Genomic DNA, 27540 nt, shown 5'->3' on the forward strand with positions numbered 1-27540 from the left:
ATAAGGGAACCCCCTCCACCACCCCCCTGGGAACCCACAAGCATCCTTGACAACATTTACTTTCTGGGGTTCCTCATGGCATGTCCGCCACCTGTTGCTGGGTTAATACTAGTGGGGGAAGGATGAGGCCCTTAACTGGGCATTAATTGCCCCTTAGGGCCTCAATGGTGCTGAGGGGAGAAGGCCAATCACAGACCTTCTAGCCCTGGGCAAAATCAGGGCGGAGGCAGAAAAGCAGCAGGGTCTCCACCCATCACCCACCCACCCAAACAAATAATCCCCACCACCAAATTCCACCCCTTAATACTTTAGGCCTTTTTGAAAATTAGATATATACATAAATACATGAAAGAGGCTCCATTCCACTCCACAAGCTCAACATTACACATTGTGGTAATGATTATTTGTATAATTTCATGAGAAGTGATACTCACTTTTACTATATAAACTCTGACAAGAACTTTGATTGGTCTGTTCTTCGGGATACCCTGCAATATCTTAAAATCAGCTTCCGCTTCATTACTCGGGTAGATTCGGAAGGAACCCTGCACAAAGGAAAAGAAGCAATTAAATAATCTCCAGCCCAAGATGCCCCAACCTGAGATCCAAACGATTTGAGACAGTGTCCCCAGCCTGAGGCCCCAGCCGCTCGAGAACCCTAGAACCCAACTCCTGAAACCCCAGCCCGAGGGACATCCCGGCCCGAGGGACATCCCGGCCCGAAGCACATCCTTATCCTATTTTCCCACATTCTTCTCATATTTCTCAAACTCTTCTATCCAAGGAAACAAATATACATAAGAATACAAACCCTACACAGCAGCAAGTTGGAAGTCGTCTGGGAGTGTAGGAACTGGTTGAAAAGATTGAAAGTCATTGAGTCATTGGATTGAATTTATGCCCCCCGCCCGCCCCCCCTCCCACCAGGAGCAGGTTCAGAGGGGGAGGTGGGCTGAATAATTGGTGGGAAGGTGTGGGGTGGAAAGCCTCTCGCCTTCCTGACTCTCTCTAGTTAAGTCAGCGGCAGGAAAGGTTAAGGACGGCCTTCCCATCCATAGGCCAAATGAGACCCTTAAGTGACCAATTAAAGGTCACTTAAAGATGACAGCTCCCTGTTGCTGGTACTCTACTAATGGTGGGAAAGGTACACGACATGGGGACTTTGCCACATTTACCCTGGCAGCATCTTAGCAGGCCCGGTGATTGGGCACGCTGTGACCCGTAGAGAGCCCCGGCAGCAAATACTACCTCCACTAAAAGAGCCCCCTACAAGAACCCTCCACCTTGCCCTCCCGCTGGGGCCTGCCTGACTGTCTCCAGTGAGCCCACCCACCCACCTCTCTTCTGGGGCCTCCAGTGATATTGCTGTTCAGGGGCTTCCTGCAAAGCCAGCAGTGGATGCCACTTCCAGTGGCACTGCTGGGCCTGAAGAGCTGACGGTATACTGAGTGGCTAAGGAAGGACCTTAGTCTGTAAAGGCACGGGAACACTGATAGCAGATAACTAACGGCCTTATTGGTATCCAATCCTGTTGGGGCTTCTGGAAGTAACCAAGGTGGGTTTGCCACCAGTTTTCCAGCTGATGGGTGGGTCACCAGTGCAGCCATCAAATTCAGTTCAAAGAGACATTAAGGCACAAAAGGAGGCCATTTGGCCTGTAAAGTCCATGTTGGCTCACTGTAGAGCAATCCACTCAGTCCCATTGTCCCATTCTATCCCTGTAATCCTGCAAGTTTATTTCCCTTAACGTTATTGGATCTTGGTACTTAGCCAAGCATTCATAATGAGGCCATCTAGAGAAACAGATATCTAGTTATCTGCTCCTGCTGATACAGTTCAGAGATGGCCCCATTATAAATGTTTGGCTGAATTCCAAAACTCAATAATTGATGCTCAGCTGGGGTCTGTTTTCACATGTTAAGTGGAGTGTTTTCTTTGATTGATTGACACTTTTATAATGTTATACCAAGTAATTCTTTCTTTGAAATGTTTTTCTCAATGTCTGGATGTTTATTTGGATAAGATTAAGAGGTCTGAAGTGAAGTAATGCTTCTGTTATTGGTACTGTAATGGCTCTGTCTGATTGACACTTTTATAGGGTTGTAAGAGCAGCAGTTTATTTTCAAAGAAGGCTTTTGAATGCGTGTTTTTTTAAAGCACATTTCAAGACTTGCCACTGTCATTATAAGGTTCATTGGTTCAGTGCACACTGGGTGAGTGGGGAACATGGAAGGGGCATGGGTAAGATCTTTTAAACATGCCATTCAAAAGTTTGCTGAATGCAGACCATGGTTCACGACTCCTGTGAGGGGCTGTGGACCACGTGTCCTATGGAAGCTGACTCGACTCTGCAAAGGAACTGGTCAGGTTGGGAGTGCAAAGTGCAGGTGCACTACCTGCACCCTATCCCTCACCTGTGGAAATTGCCTGCTCCAGGAAGGGGGCAGGAAATTCAGAATGAAGTCCTACCTGCCATTTTTAAAGGCCTTTGGAGTTAGCTCAATCCTGCGAAACTGCAGCCTGTAATCTGAGGATAAGGGGTCGGCCATTTCAGTTTGAGCAGCGGAGAAATTTCTTCACTGATGGCATTGAATTTTTGAAATTCTCTCCCCCAGAGAGCTGCAGATGCTCAGGAGCTGAGTATATTAAAGACTGAGATTCATAGATTTTTAGACTCCAAGAAATATCAAGGAAGGTGGTGACATAGTGGTAATGTCACTAGACAAGTAATCCCAGGTTTACCCTCTGGGGACATGGGTTCAAATCCCACCATGGCAGCTGGGGAAATTTAATCCAGTTAATAAAAACATCTGGAATTAAAAGCTAGTCTTAGTATAGGTGACCATGAATTATTGTGGTAATAAACCCATCTGCTTTACTAATGTCCTTTAGGGAAGGAAATCTCCCAGGAGCAGCATCAGGCACACCTAAAAATGAGCTGTCAACCTGGTGAAGCTACAACTCAGGACTACTTGCGTCCCAAACAGCATAAGCAGCAAGTGATAGACAGAGCCAAGCGATCCCGCAACCAATGGATCAGATCTAAGCCCTGCAGTCCTGCCACATCCAGTTGTGAATGGTTGTGGACAATTAAACAACTAACAGAAGGTAGAGGCTCCACAAATATCTCCATCCTCAATGATGGGGGAGCCCAGCACATCAGTGCAGAAGATAAGGCTGAAGCATTTGCAACAATCTTCAGCCAGAAGTGCCGATGGATTATTCATCTCGGCCTCCTCCGGAGATCCCCAGCATCACAGATGTCAGACTTCAGCCAATTTGATTCACTCCACGTGATATCAAGAAACAGCTGAAGGCATTGGATACTGCAAAGGCTATGGGCCCTGACAACATTCCAGCAACAGTATTGAAGACTTGTGCTCCAGAATTAACCACAACCCTAGCCAAGCTGTTCCAGTACAGCTATAACACTGGCATCTGCCTGGTAATGTAGAAAATTGCCCATGTATGTCCTGTCCACAAAAAGCAGGACAATTTCAATCTGCCCCAATTACTACCCTATCAATCTACCCTTATTTAACAGCAAAATGATGGAAGGGATCATCAACAGTGCCGTCAAGTGGCACGTACTCAGCAATAACCTGCTCACTGACGCTCAGTTTGGGTTCCGTCAGCACCACTCAGTTGCTGACCTCATTGCAGCCTTAGTCCATTCATGGACAAATGAGCTAAACTCTAGAGGTGAGGTGAGAATGACTGCCTTTGACATCAAGGCAGTGTTTGTTCGAATGTGGTGTTATGATATGGCAGGTGGTAATTGCCAGGCTAACCAAATCCCAAAGGGAAACTTAGCCAGGTTATCACAAGGATTTGAAATTTGTATTTTACTGTGAGAAGGTTTGTGCACTAAAGTCAGAAGTAAAGATTCCACTCCCACTTTTGGAGATTTTAAATAATAAATTAAAACATTTATTAACAAAAGAAAAAAAAACTTAAAGACACAAGATTACAGTTACACAGTTACATTTAGTCTTACAACATTTCCCAAGAGATTTCTATTTCGCTAAACTCCCAAATAAATACGCTTTTCCAGGCAACAGTCCAAATAGATTCTTAATCTATAAAACATTCAGTAATATTACTGCAAGGCACCCACTGTTGCTATAAGGAAGGTATTTCAGTTTCTCTTTCTCTCTCTCTCTCTCTCTCACTCGACAATGGAATTCCAAGGCTTTTAACAAAACATTGCTTTCTGGAAAAAAACAAGCACTTCTCTGGAGTGGCTAGAGGCTACTTTTCACACGTGTGTCTTCGCACAGCCAACCTTTCAAGATCTCACATGGTCATTCATCTCATACAGCTTTCAATCTTCCCTTAAATATATTTTCTCTCCTTTGATCTGTAAAGTCAATTGTTCTACACTTTCTTTGGAAGGATACCTTTCCCATAATGTAAAAATCTTTCATGCTGTCATTATGGTCAGTACGTTCGGGAAAAATAAACTTACTAACTTATTTATTTACGATTTTTGCCAGCTGTAAAACTTCCTGTTATGCCTCTTTTGAAATTCAAAAAGCTAACAATTCACTCCTCACTTATCTCCTAATGCAAATTCCCATTTGTGCTGTATCTACTGAGATTTCATCTTAGCTCACCCATCTCAACTTCAAGATGCTTGTTTTTACACCTAAGTCCTTTGATGATTCAAACCTCGCAGTCTGACTGTCTTCAGTTTAATTAAATTAATCATACACACACACACAGTCCCTGCAAGCCTGCTTCAGTATCCCACAGTAATATTAGGAAAAATGATATTGTCTTTACAGTGGCATCAAGGGGCCCTAGCAAAACTGAAGTCAAAGAGAATTGGGGCGGTGGGGGGGGGCAAAACTTTCCATTGTTTGGAGTCATACCTAGTACAAAGGAAGATGGTTGTGGTTGTTGGAGGTCAATCATCTCAGTTCCAGGACATCACTGCAGGAGTTCCTCAGGGTAGTGTCCTAGGCCCAACCATCTTCAGCTGCTTCATCAATGATCTTCCTTCCATCATAAGATCAGAAGTCGGGATGTTCACTGATGATTGCACAATGTTCAGCACCATTCACAACTCCTCAGATACTGAAGCAGTCCATGTCCAAATGCAGCAAGACCTGGACAATATCCAGGTTTGGGTTGACAAGTGGCAAGTAACATTCGCGCCACACAAGTGTCAGGCAATGACCATCTCCAACAAGAGAGAATCTAACCAATGGCATTACCTTCACCGAATTCCCCACTATCAACATCTTGGGGGTTACCATTGACCAGAAACTGAACTGGACCATGCATATAAATACATTGGCTACAAAAGCAGATCAGAGGCTGGGAAATCTGTGGTGAGTAACTCACCACCTGACTCCCCAAAGCCTGTCCACCATCTACAAGGCACAAGTCAGGAGTGTGATGGAATACTCCCCACTTGCCTGGATAAGTGCAGCTCAAACAACACTCAAGAAGTTTGACACCATCCAGGACAAAGTAGCCCGCTTGATTGGCACATCCACAAACATTCATTTCCTCCACCACCGACACACAGCATCAGCAGTGTGTACCATCTACAAAATTCAGTTCAGCAACTCACCAAGGCTCTTCAACAGCACCTACCAAACCTGTGCCCTCTACCACCTAGAAGGACAAGGGCAGCAGATGCTACCCATAGGAAAGCCACCACCTGCAAGTTCCCTTCCAAGCCACTCACCATCCTGACTTGGAGATATATCGCAGTTCCTTCACTGTTGCTGGGTCAAAATCCTGGAACTCCCTAACAGCACTGTGGGTGTACCTTGAACTGCTGCAGTCCATGTGGTGTAGAAGGTGGCTCACCACCACCTTCTCAAGGGCAATCAGAGATGGGCAATAAATGCTGGCCTAATCAGTGAAGCTCACATCCCATGAAAGAAAAGAAACGTGGGGATTAGGAGGGAAAGTGGAGTTGAGGTCAAGGATCAGCTATAATCTTACAGAAACATGGAAGAGACTCAAAGGGCCAAATGGTCTATTCCTGCTCCTTTCTCTTAAATTCTTAAGGAAGTTCTCAGTTAAAGCTTATTCTATTCTAGAAATCCAGGCAGTGAAGGATAGGGCTGGAGCTTAATCTTTACACATTTCATCATTTTTTGTGTTACAGAGATTCACATTACAAACATGCATCTTCTAACTCAACATCCACAAGCATATCCCCACTGAATACCCACCACCTGAACACAGTTAAATACTCAATTACTCTCCAATGTACAAAGCTGACCTTGTATTTTCCCATAGTTCGATCATCAACTATATCTCCAAATTCATTTCCATTGGCTTTACCTCGGTACAGAGGGAAGATATAGAGCCAATCTTCAAAGTTATTGTATTCATTTTCTAGCTCAGAGTTGTAAATCTGGAACAATATAAAAGGAATTCTTTACAGCTTCCTACATTCACTGCAATGAAGGAAAGTCTGGTTAAGTGAAAAGTTCTCAGCTTTGATTAAATTGAGTTGATTAATAATGAGGATTATAGTCATAGTCTGCATCCTCTAACCATTGGCCTGGATTCACTGGTGCTGATCCCACCAGAATTCCAGAGCAAGATAAGGCAATATATCTGAAATAAAATCAGAAAGTGTTGGAAATACTTAGCAGGTCTAGCAGCATCTGTGGAGAGAATAAATCAGTGGTTATGTTTCAGGATGGTTGTCTCTTGCCTGAATATGACTGACTCTGGTTATGAACTCAGCCACTGGGAGGAAATGTCAGGCTGATGCAGAGTCAAAAAGGCCTCAGGATGCTTATGATCCCATTGCCCTCGATGTTGTTTAGGCTGCAAGAAACAGCCCATTTTCTGCCCAGAGATAGTCACCTCACTTAGCCCACAAAAGATTCAAGTAGAAATGAATTGTTTGCCATCACATCCATTATGAACTGTTTGCTGATACCTGGATTTTCCGAGTGTTATAGGAACAACAGGCATGATCTTTACTGAATGGTGGAGCAGGCTCGAGGGGCCAAAAGGCTGACTTCTGCTCCTGTTTTTTATGTTCGTATGTTCTCACTTATCAGATTATTTTGCAAAGAGAAGAGAGAGGCAAGAAGCAAGGATAGAGTGACCATGAATAGCAGCATCTAAACCAGAGTCTCCATGGGTTCAGGAAGGCTACAGTTTGTGTTCAGGATGGGGAAGTAGGAGAACATGTGCCATGTGAGTTCTTCATCACCTTTTCTTCCTTTATTTCAACCTGAACCCCATTAATATCAGTTGACTAGTTCATGACATCCTTGTCATCCTACAGAAAGTGACATGATCTCCACTCCTCAGAAAATCATTCTCCCTCATTTCCAGTTCTAAGTGTGCAGCAATAATTTGCATCAGTGTAGGCAAATAGACACCAAAACAAAGGACAGGATACTGTTGGGTCAAAAGGATGAGCCTGAAGAAGTTTTTTGAAGCTGGGCCTGTTTAGGGATGGAAATCCAATGAATAACAGAAGACAGAGATGAGGAGGAATTTCTTCTCTCAGAGGGTAGTCAAACTGTGGAATTCTTTACCGCAGAGGGCTGTAGAGGCTGGGTCATTAAATATATTCAAGGCTGAGATAGACAGATTTTTAATCAGTAAGGGAATCAAGGGTTATGGGGAAAAGGCAGGAAAGTGGAGTTGAGGATTATCAGATCAGCCATGATCTCATTGAATGATGGAGCACACTTGATGGGCCAAATAGCCTACTTCTGCTCCCATGTCTTATGGTCTAATAAACTAAGGTGTGTGAAAGATTTTCCACCAAAAGTGGAGTGAAGGGCAGGGGAGCACAGAGGCTGAAGAATGAAGTGTACAGAAAGGTTAAATGTAAAGGAGATTGCGTAAAGATGGAAGTTTGAGAAGAGTGAGGGTTTTATAAAAGAGCATCAGGATCCAGTGTCAGTGAATCAATCAGGATAGGGTGATGCCGATGAAATAGAGCTGCATAATTTTGAGCAAGTTGGAGTTTATGGAGTTTGGTGGGTAGCATTGGTGGAGTAGTTGAGTCTGGAGATAACTGAAGCATAGAGAAGTCTCCACAGAGGTGAGACTGAGTTGGGGTAAAAGCAAAACAATATTGCGGAGTGAGCGTCTACAAATTGTGACCATTCTGAGGCATGGTTGGGGTCAGGGGGGTGGTGGCTGTTGAGTAGTTTGTGATTTCCATATCTGAATGATGAGCCCCAAAGTCTTTGCTCACCTGATTCATTTCAATGTTTCTGGGGAGGAGAAGCTTGGGCTTAGTGGGATCAGGGGTTGAGTCTGGGGTTCGTAGTCAGGAATCTGAACCTGGGTCAGGGCCTGGGCCAGAATTGGGAATGTTATCTGGGTCAGAGTTTGGGGATCATGGGCATTAGGCCAGGAGCAGAGGGGAAATTGGCAATGAGGAATAGGGTTAGGGAGGAAACTCCTCCGCCTAGCCAGATCCACAATCAGGGAAGTTATTGTCTCTTTTGTTGCCTATGTTCTTTGAAGCTGGTTTAATGAGTGTAATCTCCAGATGAACCAACCTTATGAAAAGGTCTCAAATAGCTGCTAGGCCCCAATGTGCACTGTGTATTTCTAAGCCTGTTGTCTGGGAAATGGATGGAATGTGGGATTTAAGAATCAGCTTGGAGTCACCCTGGGTCCCCAGATTATGGATTGTCTCTCTCAGTCCGAGAAAGTGGTCAGGAAGAACATGGTCTAGTGACAAAGAGTGAGGATTAGGTCAGTCATTAGACCAAGGGTTTGATAGTAGGAAGTTTGAGCTGCAGAAACTGTCCCCCAGTGTTGAACAGACAGTCTGAGAGTTTCTAGGAGTTGAGGCATTGAGATAGATTGTGCAGAGATAGAGCTGCATATTATCACTATGTAGGTGGAAGTTTAAAGGTTAGAATAGAAGATATCAAGGGTAAATCCTTGGGGGGTGCAGGAGATGTTATGTGGGAGGAATGAGTGGATTTTAAAAAGTGTGGCCTGAATTCTAAAACATTCCAAACATAAGGCAATTCTATCGTGTGCAGGGAACAGGTTCTCTGGGGACCAACTAAATACTTTCAAACTCAGCAGCTGATTTGAATATAATAGTGCCCTGTGCACAGCTACTGCAATGAATCGGGAGGTAGTCTGACTTGGTTATGAATGTTGGCCATGGAACCAACTCTCTGCCGTTATTTCTTAAAGTGACATCCATCTGAATAGGGAGACAGAACCTCTGACAAAGCAGCACCCCGTTAGTACTGCACTGTGAGTGGAAACCTGGATTATGCACAAGAAAACTATTATTGCTGGAGATGTCATTGGTTGCTTTTGGATAAAATGATGCAGGTGCAAAGAGTGTTAGAGGTAATGTTGTGAGGTGACCGAGCATCCAAGCAGGGAACAGAGGGTAAGATTGAGGGCAAACATGAGGGCAACAAAGTCAGGGAACAAGGTGAGGGGAGGTGAGGTGTAAGCTGAGGAGTCGTTCGGTGATGCTGGACTTGCATGGGTTGGTGCTGAAAATAAATTGTCTCAAACTGTTTCGACTCCTCCGCAGGATAGAGTAACTCAGACTGGGTTTCTGGCACAACGTCCCTATCCCTTGAGACAGGGGAAACCTGGGAACAGAAAGGAACATAAAAAGAAGAGCATGAATAGGCCATTCAGCCCCTCAGACCTGCTCACCTATTCAATCAGATCATGGCTGATCTGATCTTGGCTGCAACTCCACTTTCCTGCCTGTTCCCCATAACCCTTGATCTGTCTAACTTAGCTCTGAATATATTCAATGGCCCAGACTCCACAGCTCTCTGAGGTAGAAAATTCCAAATGTAGTTCAGAAACTGTGTCCCCAATTCTAGATTCCCCCACGAGGTGAAACATCCTCTCAGTATCTACCCTGTCAAGGATCCTCAGAATCTTATATGTTTCAATAAGATCACCTCTCATTCTTCTAAACTCCAATGAGTATAAGCCCAACCTGTTTAGCCATTCCTCATAGGACGAGCCCGTCATCCCAGGAATCAGCCTAAAGAACATTCTCTCAACTGCCTTCAATGCAAGTATATCCCTTCTTAAATATGGAGACCAAAACTGTACGCAGTACTCTAGGAACTCTAACACTCTACACAGTTAGCAAGACTTGCCTACTTTTATATTCCATCTCCCTTGCAATAAAGGCCAACATTCCATTTGCCTTCCTAATTACTTGTGTTAGGAAATAGACATAGTTTAAGTACGTTATATTGTTATTTGTGGGTGTTAGGAATGAGTTTTAGCTTTAGTGTTTAAGTTTGATTTGTATTTCTGTATCTGTGCGTTAAGAAAAGGTCAAGTTGAGTTTTAGTTTCACTTTAAAAGGTGCCTGCATTTCTAATAAGAGTTTATGACTGGAAGAGAAGTTAAGCAAACACAAGAGTAGAAAAATTGGGCTGTTACCTAGCAACAGGGGTCCAGAGAGGCAGGTCCCTCCCACTAAAGAAGCTAGAAACAGATTTGGACGCTGTTGGAGTTCAGTTGGTTTTGAAGATAGCTGCCAAGCAGAAGCAGCCTAGAAGGGACAGATGGCTAGTTCCAAGCTAGAGTTGTTTGAACATAGCTGCCAGGGAGAGACTGGAGCAAAAGGGACACATAGCAAGAACCAAGCTAAAGAAGAAAGTCCCCAAATCCAGGGGAGTGGAACAGGAGAAAGTCCCAAGAAGACCATTTAATCAAAGAAAGGCCAGGAACCTGGAAAAGGTCCTGTTCTGTGGAAGTGAAAGTAAGGAGCAGAGAGGAAAGCTCCAAGCTTCAAACTTAAAGGAAGCAGATTTAAAGCGAAAGACCAGAAGGTCCAAAGAGGCAACTAAAGGTCTAAAACTCTTTACTATGGGCATGTGAAGCAGTGGTGTATTGTTGACAGCTGAGTCATTGAAAGAGGGTGTGTGGAAGACAGCTTGTGGTGACCCAGGGGAGAGGAACATTGGAAGGAGAGTTCGAAACCCTGGAGGTGAACCCATGCAGAATGCGTCTGAAAGAAAGCGTTGGTTTGGGAGAAAATTCCAAAGCAAGTTCTTGGGAAGTGGAGATTGGTAACCCTCGTGTGAAAGACGGAATGCAGTGAGGCTGATTGGCTCACAGTGTGACAAGCGTCTAGGGGGAGCTGAGGAGAGATCCATAGTATCTGGTTGAAGTGGCATCTGTCACTTGCTTTCAGAGTGTGGTGTCTCACCACAGGTCACCTATTGGTTTACATGGACTGTGTACTTACTGTGAACATTAGAGTATAAGATAACCTTTGTCACTTGTGTTATCCTTACAAACCTGTATATATCTATAATATCATAGTTGTGGGTAAAGGAGTATTGTACTATAGTTCATCGTTATTTGTTGAATAAATGTTTTATTCTTTTGTTAAAGTTCATCAGCTGACTCCTGTGACTCTGTTCAGTAGCCGCTCTCTATGTACCTAAATAAACAAATAAAAGTTGGAACCTATCAAGCTGGGTTCCATTCTGGGATCAGGCTTGTCCAGTGGTAACCTCAGCTGGGATCATAACACTTGTTGAACCTGCATGCTAACCTTTTGTGATTAATGTATAAGGACACCCAGATCCCGCTACACTTAAATATTTTGTTTTTCTATTCTTCCTACAAAAGCAGATAACTTCACTTTCCCACGGTACAATCTACATGCCAAATCTTTAACCTATTTATATCCCTTTGCAGACACTTTGTATCCTCCTCACAACTTGTTTTCTCACCTCTCTCTGTATCATCAGCAACTTTGGCTACAATACACTCAATCCGTTCATCCAAGTCATTGATTGTAAATAGTTGAATAGTACAAGTCCCAATCCAGGGCTGGAGTACAGAAATCAAGGCTGACAGTCCAGTGCAGTACTGAGGGAGCGCTGCACTGGCAGAGGTGCTGCTTCAGATGTTTCTGAGACCCCCATCTGGCTGCTTGGGTGAATGTAAAAGATCCCATAGCATTGTTTCAAAGAGCAAAGGGGTTCTCCCCTCTGTTCTGGCCAATATTTATCCCTCAATCAACATCACAAATACAGATTATCTGGTCATTATCACATTGCACTATGTGGAGTTTGTGATGCATATATTGGCTGCTGCATTTCCTACTTTACAATAGTGACTACACTTTGAAAAGTACTTAATTGGCAATAAAGCATGTTGAAACATCTGGTGGCTTTGAAAAGCGTTATATAAATGCAATTCTTTCTTTTTTTATTGTAAGTAGTTGAGGTTCCAGCGATGATCCCTGTGGAACCTCATAATTATAGTTTGTTAACCTCAAAATCACCCATTGAACCTGATTCTCTGTTTTCTGTTAATTAGCTAATCCTTGTGACATCCTCAAAGAACACATTAATTTGTCAAACATAATTTTATTTTCATAAACCATGTTGACTCTGGCTGATTGTGTTATGGTTTTCTAAATATCTACTGCAACTTCCTTAATAATGGAACACAGTGAAAGAGAACGATGGGTTGGTGAAGACAGTTTACCTGGAATGTTGCAATGGTTTTCCTGGCTGCTGGGGGTGCCTGCTCCTCTGGCCCATTAACCTCCTCCTCTATGTCATCAAGTGCTGCCAGATTCAATTGAGTAACAACTGTAAAAATTAGAACAGAATGAGAGCATGTAGTCTTTTCAATAAAGCCCAGAATATTATTCCAGATTTCAGGTCCAGAAATTAATTTCTGACTAGCATTTTACACTTATGGCTCCTGACATTTCTTTGTAAATGTGAAACTGCTGCATTTGGAAAGCCCATTCCTTCCACAGAGAAGCAAGTCATAAGCGGTGGCATTGACCCGTTGGGCCAAATGACTTGTTTCAATGCTGTAAGATTCTATGTAATTTTAAAAAATTCTTTCACAGGATGCGGGCGTTGCTGGCTTTTGTTGCCCATCTCTATTTGCCCTTGAGAAGGTGGTGGTGAGCTGCCTTCTTGAACCGCTGCAGTCCATGTGGTGTAGGTACACCCCACAGTGCTGTTAGGGAGGGAGTTCCAGGATTTTGTCCCAGCAACAGTGAAGGAACGGCGATATATTTCCAAGTCAGGATGGTGAGTGACTTGGAGGGGAACTTCCAGGTGGTGGTGTTCCCATCTATCTGCTGCCCTTGTCCTTCTAGATGGTAGTGGGCGTGGGTTTGGAAGGTGCTGTCAAAGGAGCTTTGGTGAGTTGTTGCAGTGCATCTTGTAGATGGTACACACTGCTGCCACTGTGCGTTGGTGGTGGAGAGATTGAATGCTTAACGTGGTGAATGTGGTGCCAATCAAGCGGGCTGCTTTTTCCTGGATGGTATCGAGCTTCTTCAGTGTTGCTGGAGCTGCACTCATCCAGACAAGTGGCAAGTATTCTATCATGTTCCTTGTAGATGGTGGACAGGCTCTGGGGAGTCAGGAGGTGAGTTACTCACCACAGGATTACCAGCCTCTAACCTGCTCTTGTAGCCACAGTATTTATATGGCTGGTCCAGTTCAGTTTCTGGTCAATGGTAACCCCCAGGATGTTGATAGTGGGGGATTCAGTGATGCTGTTGCCATTGAATGTCAAGCGGAAATGGTTAGATTCTCTCTTGTTGGAGATGGTCAACGTCTGGCATTTGTGTGGCGAGAATGTTACTTGCCACTTATCAGCCCAAGCTTGGATATTGCCCAGGTCTTGCTGCATTTGGACATGGACAGTATCAGTATCTGAGTTGTCGCGAATGGTACTGAACATTGTGCAATCATCAGTGAACATCCCCGCTTCTGACCTTATGATGGAAGGTCATTGATGAAGCAACTGAAGATGGTTGGGCCTAGGACACTACCATACACTCGGTTAAATGCTGCCTTGATGCCAAGGACAGTCACTCTCCCCTCACCTGTTGAGTTCAGCTCTTTCATCCATGTTTGAACCAGGGCTGTAATGAGGTCAGAAGCTGAGTGACCCTGGTGGACCCCAAACTGAGCATCAGTGAGCAGGTTATTGCTGAGTAAGTGCCACATAATAGCATTATTGATGACCCCTTCCATTACTTTACTGATGAGCGAGAGTAGACAGATGGGGCAGTAGTTGGCCAGGTTGGATTTGTCCTGCTTTTTGTGGACAGGACATACCTGGGCAATTTTCCATATTGCTGGGTAGATGCCAGTGTTGTAGCTGTACTGGAACAGCTTGGCTAGGGACCCGGCAAGTTCTGGAGCACAAGTCTTCAGTACAATTGCCGGAATGTTTTCAGGGCCCATAGTCTTTGCAGTATCCAGTGTCTTCAGCCGTTTCTTGGTATCACATGGAGGGAATTGAATTGGCTGAAGACTGGCATCTGTGATGCTGGGGACCTCCAGAGGAGGCTGAGATGGATCATCCACTTGGCACTTCTGGCTGAAGATTGTTGCAAATGTTTCAGCCTTATCTTTTGCACTGATGGTCTGGGCTCCTCCATCATTGAGGATGGGGATATTTGTGGAACCTCTTCCTCCAGTGAGTTGTTTAACTGTCCACCAGCATTCATGACTGGATGTGGCAGGACTGCAGAACTTAGACCTGGTCATGTTAGTTGTGGAATCATTTAGCTCTGTCTATCACTTGCTGCTTATGTTGTTTGGCATGCAAGTAGTCCTGTGTTATAGCTTCACCAAGTTGACACCTCATTTTTATGTCTGCCTGGTGCTGCTCCTGGCATGTCCTCCTGTACTCTTCATTGAACGAGGGTTGATCCCCTGGCTTGACGGTAATGGTAGAGTGGGGGATATGCTGGGCCATGAGGTTACAGATTGTGTTCATGTACAATTCTGCTGCTGCTGATGGCCCACAGCATCTTATGGATGCACAGTTTTGAGTTGCTAGAACTGTTCGAAATCTACCCCATTTAGCACGGTGGTTGTGCCACACAACACGATGGAGGGTATCCTCAATATGAAGGTGGGACTTCATCTCCATAAAGGACTGTGCAGTGGTCACTCCTACCGATACTGTCATGCACAGATGCATCTGCAGCAGGCAGGTTGGTGAGGATGAGGTCAAGTATGTTTTTCCCTCTTGTTGGTTCCCTCACCATCTGCTACAGCCCCATGATTCCTTCTAACTAATCCAAGTGTTAGTTGTGACTTGGCGGCTGCACTCCATTCTCGAATGGGAAGGTTGTGTTTTCAAGCCCTATGCCTGAATTTAAGCATGTAATCTAGGTCGACACAATTGTTGTATTGAGGGAGTGCCACAGTGTTGAATGTGTTGTCTTTCTGATGGCACCTTAAACTAATGCTCAGTTTGCTTATTCAAGTGGAGGTAAAGGATTCCACGGAATTGTCAACAATGCCAGGAGTTCTCCTGATTTCTTGGCCAAAATTTCACCTTCAACCAACATCACCACTAAATAGATTCACTCGTTATTTATTTCATTGGTTTGGGATCTTGCCATATGAAAATTGTTTATCAGGAACATTACAAGTTTCAAATAAATATTCCATGCAATGGAGTTCCTGTGAATTTACTTAGATTCACATATGATTAAAGGGCAGAAATCTAAACATGATTAATACATGTGATGCTTCCCAGTTTAATTCCAAACTAAGGTAAAATGACATTTTACCCACCGGCCACAATGGCGGCTCCTCACGGATCATCTCCAACCTGCAGCTTTAATGATGCGTTCCCAGGAAACAGGCCGTTTCCATGGCGGGTGGGCTCTCATTCTCCCGCCACGCCATCACCTCACCGCTTCATCACGCCAGACGCCATATTTAAAGTCCAGCCGTGCGCACACATCTCAGCGTTTCCAGCCCACACCTACTGCAGCGAAGATGTTGACGCAAGGCAAAAAGACTGCAGCCCCCAGGTTTAGTGACGTGTCACTGGAACGCCTTTTGGATGGCGTGGAGGCTGCCGGGATACCCTCTATCCCGCTCTGGCTGCAGGATGGGCAGCAGTGTGACCAACCCGGCTTGGGAGGTGGTGACAGTGTTGGTCAGCGCCAATGCCCTGCAGAGGAGGACAGCCACCCAGTGCCACAAGGGGATGAATGATCTCCTCCGTTCTGCCAGGGTAAGTCACTCTCATCATCACTCTCAGCTCACACGCTCACAAACCCAGCACACACCCATAGGTACCTCACTCACTGTCAGTGTGAGGGACATCACCATTCACTCTCTCACACTCACCGTCATTGTCCTCATCCCATCCATGGGACCACTCACCACCCACACAGGCCAGGTATACTTACCATCTGGCCTGGCAGGCATCCTGATACACTCTCCCCATCTCTATCCATGCAGGACAAACTGGCTCACAACAGGAGGGAGAGGTCACAGACCGGTAGTGAAATGCCTGAAATCAAGGTCCTCATGGACTTTGAAAACAGAGCCATCCAGCTGGCCGGCGATGACCGGGACCGGTCCTGTGCTGATGGTGAGGTTGGCGCTGCTCTACCAAGTGCAACATCCATCAGATAACCAGGCTGTGAGTGATGTGTCCTGTTTCACAGGCCACTGCCAGGCACTAATTATCTCTCCTTGCTTTCACAGGCACATCTGGGAAACAGCCGACAGAGTCCATGACCCAGGGCCTCCAATCAAGCCCCAAAGAAACCTCTGAAGAGGAATCTGGAGACACCCTCCCTGAAATCCCATCACAGCCTCACCCACACCCTCCACCAGCGCAGAGACACACACCTCGGTGGGACCCAGCTTTAGAGTAGCCTCGGGATCACAATCTGGTGCGCACATCGCACAGTCTGATCCACAGCAGGTGGAGGCAGGGACTTCCCAGGTCCCCGGCACTCGGAGGAGCTGCTGGAGACCAGAACGTTGCTGAGTCTGAGTCAGATGAGGAGCCTCTGGACTCGGCCATGTCACAGTTGCTGGAGCTGCAAAGGCAGCTCGGGAACATCAGGAAGGGATGTCCGCTGCACTCCTCAGATTGCAAGGCACGATGGAGGAGTCTGTCCGCCTTCAGGCTGAGGTGATAGTGCCGGCATTGCCAACACACCAAGGTCAACACTGTCAGGATGGCGGCCGCCATGGAGACCTTGGTCCAGGACGTCGCTCCTGCACTGCTGCACGGGCTGAACTCCATCGCTGATGCCATAGTCGGCCTCCAACAGTGTGTACGTGAGAGAGGTGCAGGGCAGCTCGATCTCACTCCAGCTTCCCCTCCTCCTCAAGGAGTCAGCCTGGGGCCCTCGGGCACCCATAGGGAGGAGGATCAGCAGGTCCACACTCCGGGACCATCCACCCAGGTAACTCCGGGAGTGTCCGGCCCATTCGACTCCCTTCTTCCTGTGACCTCAGCAGCTCCAGCTCCACAGGCCGAGGAGGGGGTCACTGCCACACAGCAGGACCCCGAAAGCAGGCCAGGGCCCTCCAGGTCTCGGCCCTCCAGAGGACGCCCGCCAAAGTCATCACAGACAGGGTGTCACAGCCAGCAGGCTGCCTCCACCTCCGCTGTGGATGTCCGGGGAGCACCAAGACACAGCGGCAGGGTTAGGACAGTTGAGGAGAATTAGTTGAACAGCCTGGGCACGGGTGTTAATCACTTGTACATAATGTTCACTATTGTCAATAAACTCCCAAGAATGTCTCCCTGCCTATGGCACCTTGGTCTGATGAGCAGTGTTCGTGACACTCAGATGTGAAACCTTTCTGCACAAGATAAAGGCAGGTGTCTCAGTCCAGGGCCTCTTCCCTGTGTCTGTGCAGCCTTCAGACCACAGTGATGGTCCAGCCTCACACTCCCTGGACACATTACTGATACCTGCACCTCGATGGTGCTGGTCATTGCTGCCAGAATGTAGTGGGCAGGGTCACAGAGTTCCATCATTCTCTCTGTGTGCTCTCAGCACCTTTAAGGTGGGGCTGGCCCCCATCTCACCAGCATCTGTGACCAGTGATGCTGTGCACCAACTCCTGAAGGGCTGAGGTGCTGAAGGTGGACACAGCATCAGATGCGTTTAAAGTTTCATGGCTGCGTCTCTGAGATGACCCTGATCACAGAGCAAGTGAGCTGCCCTCAGCCAGACAGGAGTTAGACATTCTCAGAGGCTGTGTGAGGATCTATGGTGTCTCCTCTCTGCAGGTCGTCATCAGGCCCAACGAATCTAGCAGCTATGAGGGCCTCCCAAATGCCTGCCTCATCTAACCAGTGCGAGGGCCTCTTCCCCATCATCATCGCCTCCGAGGATCCCCTCACCCTCATCCCCTTCAGCATCCTCTTCATCCAAGGAGACCTCCAGCTCCTCCATCTCCTCATTACCCAGCTCCTCACCCCATTGCAGCGCCAGGTTGCAAAGGGTGCAGCAGACGATGACGATGCGTGACACCCTCTGTGGACTATATTGCAGGAATCCACCAGACCGGTCCAGGCACCGGAACTGCATCTTCAGCATCCCGATGGTCTGCTCCACCAAGTTGTGAGTTTCATCAGCCACGGCCTCTGTGGGTAGCTCTTGTCCCTGAGGAGCCAACCCTGCAGCCTCTGTGGACCCTGGAAGATTCCAGGGATCTGAGACTGACTGAGAAGGTAGGAGTCATGGACACTCTCTGGAAACCGTGCGCAGACCTGCAGGATGCGTTTGTGGTGGTCACACACCAGCTGCACATTCAGCGAATGGAAGGCCTTGCAGTTGACATATTTGACCGTGTGTTGTGATGGAGACCTGAGCACCATGTGAGTGCAGTCAATGGCTCCCTGTACTTGTGGGAAACTGGAGATCTGGGCAAATCCAATTGCTCTTGCATCCTGGCTCTTCTGGTCCCGGGCAAATTGCACAAAGTTGTGTGGCCCTCGCAAAGATGGCATGCATGACCTCATGGGTACATTTGTGGGTGGCGCGTTGTGAGATCCCACAGGGGTCGCCTGTGGAGCTCTGAAAGGAGCCACTGGCATAGAAGTTGAGCACCGCAATCACTTTCACGGCCACTGGCAGTGGATGCCCTCCATGTTCTCGTGGTGCCAAATCCTGCAGCAGGTGGCAGATATGACCAACCAGTTCCCTGGACATGTGCAGTCTTCAGCGACACTGATCCTCAGTCATCTGCAGGAATGAAAGGTAGCGTCTATAGACCCTGGGTGTCGCTAGGCGACGACCAGTGACAGCTCACTGTGGCTCTTCAGCAGTGTGTGCGGGAGCCCCAGTCGCCCCTTGGTCCCGAGGGTGCTGCTCCTCCCTCTGCCCAGACAGGCGTCTCCATCACTCTCTTCTCCATTGTCTTCACATTCAGTACACCATGAGGCTTACAGCTAGGTCACCAGGCTCCATGCTCCTGATGTACTCCTCCTGCAGGATGAAAGAGAGAGTCGCGTGGGTTAGCTTGGATGTACTAAGAACCTTTTTTGATTAAGTCTGAAGGCCCCTTAACACATCCCGGAGAGTGCTGGACACCACTTGGATGGCCAGAGGCAAATGCGCTGCAAGGCTGCCCGAAACCCCACCCACCTCCGCCCCACTCCACCTGACCGATTGGCAGCAGCTTTGCCCATTGGACTGCAGGCTGTGCTCTCAGCTCAGGCACAGGCATTCTCCTAACCCACACTGCAAGGCTGCACTGTTAGCTTCAACCATGGGGGAGACTGGTCCACACCGGGATGCTGACATTGCAAAGGGGCTGTGAGTGTCTCCACCAGTGACTGCTCCATGGCCCAGCTTTAGTGAGGAGATTGTACAATGTGCCCAGTTGTCCAACTGTTCTGCAGTCCAACTAAAACACTCATTAGTTTGCAGTCTGTGCCCGAGGGGTGAAAAGCTCCGGAGCACTTGGTGGCACTTTCAGGTCTCTGAGTTGCTTGTGTGGGCAGATAAGCTAGAGGCCCGACTCCAAACATGTCGATGTGGCTGCGCCTGAACTGTCTCAGCTACAGAGGAATGGTCACTTTATACAAGGTTTCCCTAATGCTTGGCCACTTACCTCGCCCACCCTCCCACCCCCAACCCCCGCCTCACCCCACCCCACGCTTGTGCGCTACCTGCAATCACAGGACAGCCCTTGCCCACCACCCCCCCAAGTCGCCTCACCCACAGGACAGCCCTTGCCCATCCCCCCCAAGTCACCTCACCCACAGGACAGCCCTTGCCCACCTCCACCGCCCCCTGCCCCCCAACATGGCTCAACCTTGAAGTTCAACAGGTGACCTGGGTGAACGCTCCACAATGTTACTGTGTACTCACCTCTGAGTTCCCCTCAGAGTGCCAGCCGCCAAGCGCACACCTTTTATGTTCTGTTGTGAAACACGTGTCCGATGTGGATGGACGATCCAGCGGGGGAGGGGCCATTCCGACGGGCTGGCCTTGTAATGATATGCAAATGTATTACAATGAGGTGCCCGATGGCCAGAAACGTGACCCGCCATCGGCAAAGGCCTTTTCGCCATATTGTCTGCTCATGCTACCAAACACGCCCAACGCCAGCAGGCAAAAGATCCCAGCCTAAGTCTGTGCTGAATTAATCCTATTGCAGTAAAGTTCGAGAGTTGATCTCAGTGTTGCTGTTTGCCCAGGGACCCTGATGGAAGTTGCATGGACTGAGTTTGGCTGTGATGACCAGTGGCCTCTATGTGGTTGAATCTCACGGCCTATGTCCTAACATGAAGAATATTTAGTTAGGTGAGATATTAACACCAGTGAAATTTTATCCAGGCAAGAATCAGCGTTCCCCGGGAAGATGGAAAGAAATTGCAACAATAAAAATTGGAAGGAAGAGAGTTTGTGGCACTAGGGGGAAAGTGACCAGCCACGTTTGCTTTGTCTCACTGCGGTGTCGTATCACGAAATATCCAATGTGTAGGAGACTTTTCTATCACGGATGAATTAATGCAGAGGGGTATAAACTACCTCTGCTACACAGCTGACTTTCCCCTTTCTCTTCCCTTCCTGAGGGCATTGACTCAATCACGTTATCCAAGTGCTGACAGTTCATCAATGTGCCGATTGTCCAGATGCAGGAGCTTTTCACTTCTCCTGTCCATTAATTCAGGAGTAGCGCTTGGGTTCCTGCACAACACCAGGCAAAACCGGCAGATTGCCCCGCAGGCAGTTATTGGCCACCTGAGCGTTAATTGGTTTAAGGTGGGGCTTCCATTCTCCCCCATCTGGGAAGGAAGTCCCACCACCAGAGCTGCCAGTCAATCAAATGGTTGGCAACTCTGGTCTCAAGGGTGGCCAGTGCTGGGAGTGCATCCAATCCCCAATCACGAGGATCCATGGAGCCGGAGTGAAAGGTAAGTGCGGGGATGGGGATGCGAGGGGTGGGTGTGGGTCCTTGCTGGGACCAGGTTTGGCAGGCCCTAGCAAGGGGAGCAAGCGGGTGGGTGGCTAGAGTAAACAGAGCCCATTAAGAAGGCACCCAACCCATTGCCTGCAACCAGACCGCACTGTGAAAGCTGCTGTTTGGATGCTAGGCATAGGCCTCTCCTGCCATTGGTTAAACCCCAGTGGCAGTGGGATGAGGCCCTTAAGTGACAATTAATTGGCCAGTTAAGAGTTTGGATTGGCCCACGGGTGAGCAGGCCTCCCGATGGTTCCCTCACCACTGATAGCAGAGGCAAAGGTGAGCGGGTATGAGGCAGGCATGACATCCATGGCATTTTATGGGCCATCCACACACCACCAACCGCCCCCCACCCACCCACCTGGAATAAATGGGTAATTTTCAAGATGTTGGGCTGTAACTAGTGGAGTTGTCCAAGGGTCAATGCTGGAATCTCAGCCATTTGCAATCTATATTAATTAGTTAGATGAAGGGACTGAGTGCAATACAAAGCTAGGTGGCAAAGTGGGAAAAGAGGGGGGTCTAGAGAAGCTGCAAAGGGATATAGACCAGTTAAGTGATTGGTCAAGAAAGTGGCAGATGGAAAATAACCCTTCATATAGAGAGTTGTGAATCTCTGGAATTCTCTACCACAGGGAGTTGTGGACAGTCAGTCATTGAGTGTGTTTAAGTCAGAAGCTGACAGGTTTTTGGGTACTAAGGGAATCAAGGGCTTTGTGGATAGCATGGGAAGGTCAGGTTGATGTAGAAGTCAGTTTGGACCTTATTGAATGGCAGAGCAGGCTCGAGGGGCCGAATGGCCTACTCCTGCTCCTATTGCCTATGCAATAACTTGCCTTGTTCATTAGCTTCTTCTTCTTCATCATATTCTTTTTCCTGAAAAACAGAGAAATTACTGATTTTGTCCTATTCAAATCTGTGTCCACATCTTTCTGAAATCTCAGAATTGTAGACATTCTTCCTCAGTCTGTATTGTATTTTTAACTTTATATTTTATGATAAATGTTTGTGTGCCAGGCTGGCATTCTCAGGTAAGATTCAGTGCAGGCAGCTACAAAGTAAAATTCCCTCTATTCTGCCCCAAAAATGTGCCTCAGCCTAAAGCTCAAAGGCCCGGCTGAGTGCCAATGTTTCCATTTCTCAGTCTTGCTAAATGAGATGTGAAGGTTTCAAGGAGAGAATTCAGAGCCAATGGGCACAGACACCATTGGTTGGGCAAAGGAAGGGAATATACAAGAAGCCAGAGTTAGAGAGGTCAAGGAGGCTTTTGTAGGAATTGAGGAGGTTATCAAGAAAAGGGGATGTGCAGGGGTTTTCTGAGAATGGGGGCAAGAGTAACAGCTTTGAAAGGGGTGTAGAATGTGTCTGAGCAAACAGAGCCATTTACAATATCAGTGATCAAGATGGCAGGAATTACAGTTCAATGGGAATAAGATTGAGGGAGTTTAAGCTGGATCTCATTGAGGAGATGATCTTTGAGAGACATGGGGGGAGCTGAGGAAGAAACGGGAAAGACAAAAAGATTCAGAGTTAGAGTTTCAGAATTAGGTTGGTGGTTTGGTGGAAAAGAAGACAAGTAGATGAACGTGGGTCTCTATGATGGGGACATACGAACATACACAGTAGGAACAGGAGGAGGCCACTCGGCCCCTCAAGCCTGCTCCACCATTCAATAAGATCATGGCTGATCTGATTGTAACCTCAACCCCACATTCCCACCTACCCAGAATAACCTTTCATCCCCCTTGCTGATCAAGAATCTATCTACCTCTGCCTTAAAAATATTCAAAGGCTCTGTTTCCACTTTTGAGTAAGGGGGTTCCAAAGGCTCACAGCCCACTGAGAGAAAGAAATTCACCTCATTTCTGTCCTAAATGAGCGACCACTTATTTGTAAACTGTGACCTCTAGTTCTAGATTCTCCCACAAGAGGAAACATCCTCTCCACATCCAACCTGACAAGACCCATCAGGATCTTATAGGTTTCAATCAAGACTCTTCTAAAGTCCAGTGGATACAAACCTAGTCTGTCCAACCTTTCCTCATAAGACAACCCTCCCATTCCAGGAAATAGTCTGGTAAACCCTCTCTGAATTGCTTCCAATGCATTTGCCTCCCTCCTTAAATAAAGAGACCTGTACCATACTCAATACTCCGGAGGGAGGCAGGCGATGGCACAGTGGTATTGTCACTGGACTATTAATCCAGAAACCCAGGGTAATGCTCTGGGGACCCAGGTTCGAATCCCGGCATGGCAATAAAAAAATCTGGAATTAAAAGTCTAATGCAGACCGTGAAACTATTGTCGATTATTGTAAAAACCCACCTGGCTCACGAATGCCCTTCAGGGAAGGAAATCTGCTGTCCTAACCTGGTCTGGCCTACATGTGATTCCAGACCCACAGCAATGTGGTTGACTCTGAAATGGGAAAGCCACTCAGTTGTAACAAACCACTACAAAGAGACAAAAAAGGAATGAGACCGGACGGACCACCTGGCATTGACCTAGGCATCAGAAATGACAATCTCAGTCCTGTCGATCCTGCAAAGTCCTCTTTACCAACATCTGGGGGCTAGTGCCAAAACTGGGCGAGCTGTCTCACAGACTCGTCAAGCAACAGCCTGACATAGTCATCCTCACGGAATCATATCTTACAGATAATGTCCCAGACACCACCATCACTATCCCTGAGCAGAGGTGGCGGCACAGTGATATATAGTCAAGAGCGAGTTGCCCTGGGAGTCCTTCGTGTATTTAAGACGGAGATAGATAGGTTCTTGATTGGTAAGGGGATCAAAGGTTACGGGGAGAAGGCGGGAGAATGGGGTTGAGAAACTTATCAGCCATGATTAAATGGCGGAGCAGACTCGATGGGCCGAATGGCCTAATTTCTGCTCCTATGTCTTATGGTCTTATGGACATCAACTCCAGACCCCATGAAGTCTCATGGCATCAGGTCAAACATGAGCAAAGAAACCTCCTTATTACCACGTACCGCCCTCCCTCAGCTGATGAACCAGTGCTCCTCCATGTTGAACATCATTTGGAGGAAGCACTGAGGGTGGCAAGGGCGCAGAATGTACTTCAATGTCCATCTCCATGAGTGGCTCGGTAACACCACTACTGGCCGAGTCCTAAAGGACGTAGCTGCTAGACTGGGTCTGCAGCAGGTGGTGAGGGAAAAACATACTTGACCTCATCCTCACCAACCTGCCTGCCGCAGATGCATCTGTCCATGTCAGTATCGGTAGGAGTGACCACCGCACAGTCATTGTGGAGACAAAGTCCTGTCTTCACATTCAGGGTACCCTCCATCGTGTTGTGTGGCATTACCACCGTGCTAAATGGGATAGATTTCGAACAGATTTGGCAACTCAAGACTGGGCATCCATGAGGCGCTGTGGGCCATCAGCAGCAGCAGCAGCAGAATTGTACTCTAACACAATCTGTAACTTCATGGCCCGGCATATCCCCCACTCTACCATTACCATCAAGCCAGGGGATCAACCCTGGTTCAATGAAAAGTGCAGGAGGGCATGCCAGGAGCAGCACCAGGCATACCTAAAAATGAGGTGTCAACCTGGTGAAGCTATAACACAGGACTACTTGCGTGCCAAACAGCATAAGCAGCAAGTGATAGATGGAGCTAAGCGATCCCACAACCAACAGATCAGATCTAAGCTCTGCAGTCCTGCCACATCCAGTCGTGAATGGTGGTGGACAATTAAACAACTCACTGGAGGAGGAGGCTCCACAAATATCCCCATCCTCAATGATGGAGGAACTCAGCACATCAGTGTAAAAGATAAGGCTGAAGCACTTGCTACAATCTTCAGCCAGAAGTGCCGAGTGGATGATCCGTCTCGGCCTCCTCCAGAGGTCCCCAGCATCACAGATGCCAGTCTTCAGCCAATTCAATTCGCTCCATGTGATATCAAGAAACGGCTGAAAGCGCTGGATACTGCAAAGGCTATGGGCCCTGATAATATTCCGGCAATGGTACTGAAGACTTGTGCTCCAGAACTTGCCACGTCCCTAGACAAGCTGTTCAAGTACAGCTACAACACTGGCATCTACCTGGCTATGTGGGAAATTGCCCAGGTATGCCCTGTACACAAAAAGCAGGACAAATCCAAGCCGGTCAATTACCGCCCCATCAGTCTACTCTCGATCATCAGTAAAGGGATGGAAGGGGTCATCAACAGTGCTATCAAGCAGCACTTGCTTAGCAATAACCTGCTCACTGATGCCCAGTTTGGGTTCCACCAGGGCCACTCAGCTCCTGACCTCATTACAGCCTTGGTTCAAACATGGACAAAAGAGCTGAACTCCCGAGGTGAGGTGAGAGTGACTGCCCTTGACATCAAGACTGCATTTGACCGAGTGTGGCATCAAGGAGCCCTAGCAAAACTGGAGTCAATGGGAGTCAGGGGGAACCTCTCCGCTGGTTGGAGTCATACCGAGCACAAAGGAAGATGGTTGTGGTTGTTGGAGGTCAGTCATCTCAGCTCCAGGACATCGCTTCAGGAGTTCCTCAGGGTAGTGTCCTCGGCCCAACCATCTTCAGCTGCTTCATCGATGACCTTCCTTCCATCATAAGGTTAGAAGTGGGGATGTTCACTGATGATTGCGCAATGTTCAGCACCATTTGCAACTCCTCAGATACTGAAGCAGTCCATGTCTAAATGCAGCAAGACCTGGAAAGTATCCAGGCTTGGGCTGACAAATGGCAAGTAACATTCGCGTCACACAAGTGCCAGGCAATGACCATCTCCAACAAGAGAGAATCTAACCATCGCCCCTTGATGTTCAATGGCATTACCATCACTGAATCCCCGACTATCAACATCCTGGAGGTTACCATTGACCAGAAACTGAACTGGACTAGCCATATAAATACTGTGGCTACAAGAGCAGGTCAGAGGCTAGGAATCGTGTGACGAGTGGCTCATCTCCTGACTCCCCAAAGCCTGTCCACCATCTACAACGCACAAGTCAGGAGTGTGATGGAATACTCCCTACTTGCCTGGATAAGTGCAGCTCCTAAAACTCTGAAGAAGCTCGACACCATCCAGGACAAAGCAGTCCACTTGATTGCACCACATCCACAAACATTCCCTCCACCACTGACGCACAGTAGCAGCAGTGTGTACCATCTACAAGATGCACTGCAGGAATTCACCAAGGCTCCTTAGACAGCACCTTCCAAACCCACAACCACTACCACCTAGAAGGACAAGGGCAGCAGATAGATGGGAACACCACTACCTGGAAATTCCCCTCCAAGTCACTCACCATCCTGACTTGGAAATATATCGCCATTCCTTCACTGTCACTGAGTCAAAATCCTGGAACTCCCTCCCTAACAGCACTGTGGGTGTACCTACACCACATGGACTGCAGTGATTCAAGAAGGCAGCTCAGCACCACCTTCTCAATGGCAACTAGGGATGGGCAATAAATGCTGGCCCAGCCAGCGAAGCCCACATCCCATGAATGAATTTTTTTTTTAAAATGTGGTCTCACCAATGCCCTGTACAACTGAAGCATAACCTCCCTACTTTATTCAATTCCCCTCTCAATGAATTATAACATTCTATTAGCTTTCCTAATTACCTGCTGTACCTGCAAACTAGCATTTTGCAGTTCATGCACTGGGACACTCAGATCTCTCTGCATCTCTGAGCTCTGCAATCTCTCACCATTTAGATAATATACTTCTCTTTTATTTTTCCTACCAAAATGAACGATTTCACATTTCCTCACATTATACTGCAGCTGCTGGGTCTTTGCCCACTCTCTTAACCTATCGATATCCCTTTGTAGCCCCCTTGTACCTTCTTTACATCTTACTATCCGACCTATCTTTGTGTCATCAGCGAATTTAGCAACCACACCTTTGATCTCTTCATCCAAGTCATTTATATAAATTGCAAAAAGTTGAGGCCCCAGCACTGATTCCTGTGGCACACCGCTCATCACATCCTGCCAACCAGAAAAAGACTCATTTATGCCAACTCTCTGCTTCCTGTTAGCCAGCCAATCTTCTATCCATGTCAATATGTTACCCCCTACACCATGAGCTTTTATTTTCCACAATAAGCTTTGATGTGGCACCTTATCAAGTGCCTTCTGGAAATCTAAGTACAGAATATCCACCAATTCCCTTTATCCACAGCACCTGTTACTTCTTCAAAAAACTCCAATAAATTGGTCAAACATGATTTCCCTTTCACAAATCCATGTTGACTCTGCCTGATTGCCCTAAATTTTTCCAAGTGCCCTGTTAGAATATCTTTAATAATAGCTTCTAACATTTTCCCTATGACAG

At 47.2% G+C, this 27540-nt stretch overlaps 1 protein-coding gene across 2 annotated transcripts in view; it reads right to left on the reverse strand.

The window, feature by feature from the left end:
- The window catches only part of fer1l4 (fer-1 like family member 4), a 291481-nt gene that overhangs the window by 82950 nt on the left and 180991 nt on the right, over positions 1 to 27540 (reverse strand). For both annotated transcript variants that reach the window (XM_078535361.1, XM_078535360.1), the window contains 4 exons: positions 22046 to 22085; positions 12466 to 12572; positions 6245 to 6379; positions 435 to 545 (listed from right to left, as the gene is read on the reverse strand). In XM_078535361.1, the coding sequence (XP_078391487.1) occupies positions 435 to 545; positions 6245 to 6379; positions 12466 to 12572; positions 22046 to 22085 (393 nt within the window). The remainder of the gene's footprint in view (positions 1 to 434; positions 546 to 6244; positions 6380 to 12465; positions 12573 to 22045; positions 22086 to 27540) is intronic.

The sequence above is a fragment of the Cetorhinus maximus genome, unplaced genomic scaffold, assembly GCF_964194155.1.
Source record: "Cetorhinus maximus unplaced genomic scaffold, sCetMax3.hap1.1 HAP1_SCAFFOLD_409, whole genome shotgun sequence".
Lineage (NCBI taxonomy): Eukaryota > Metazoa > Chordata > Chondrichthyes > Lamniformes > Cetorhinidae > Cetorhinus > Cetorhinus maximus.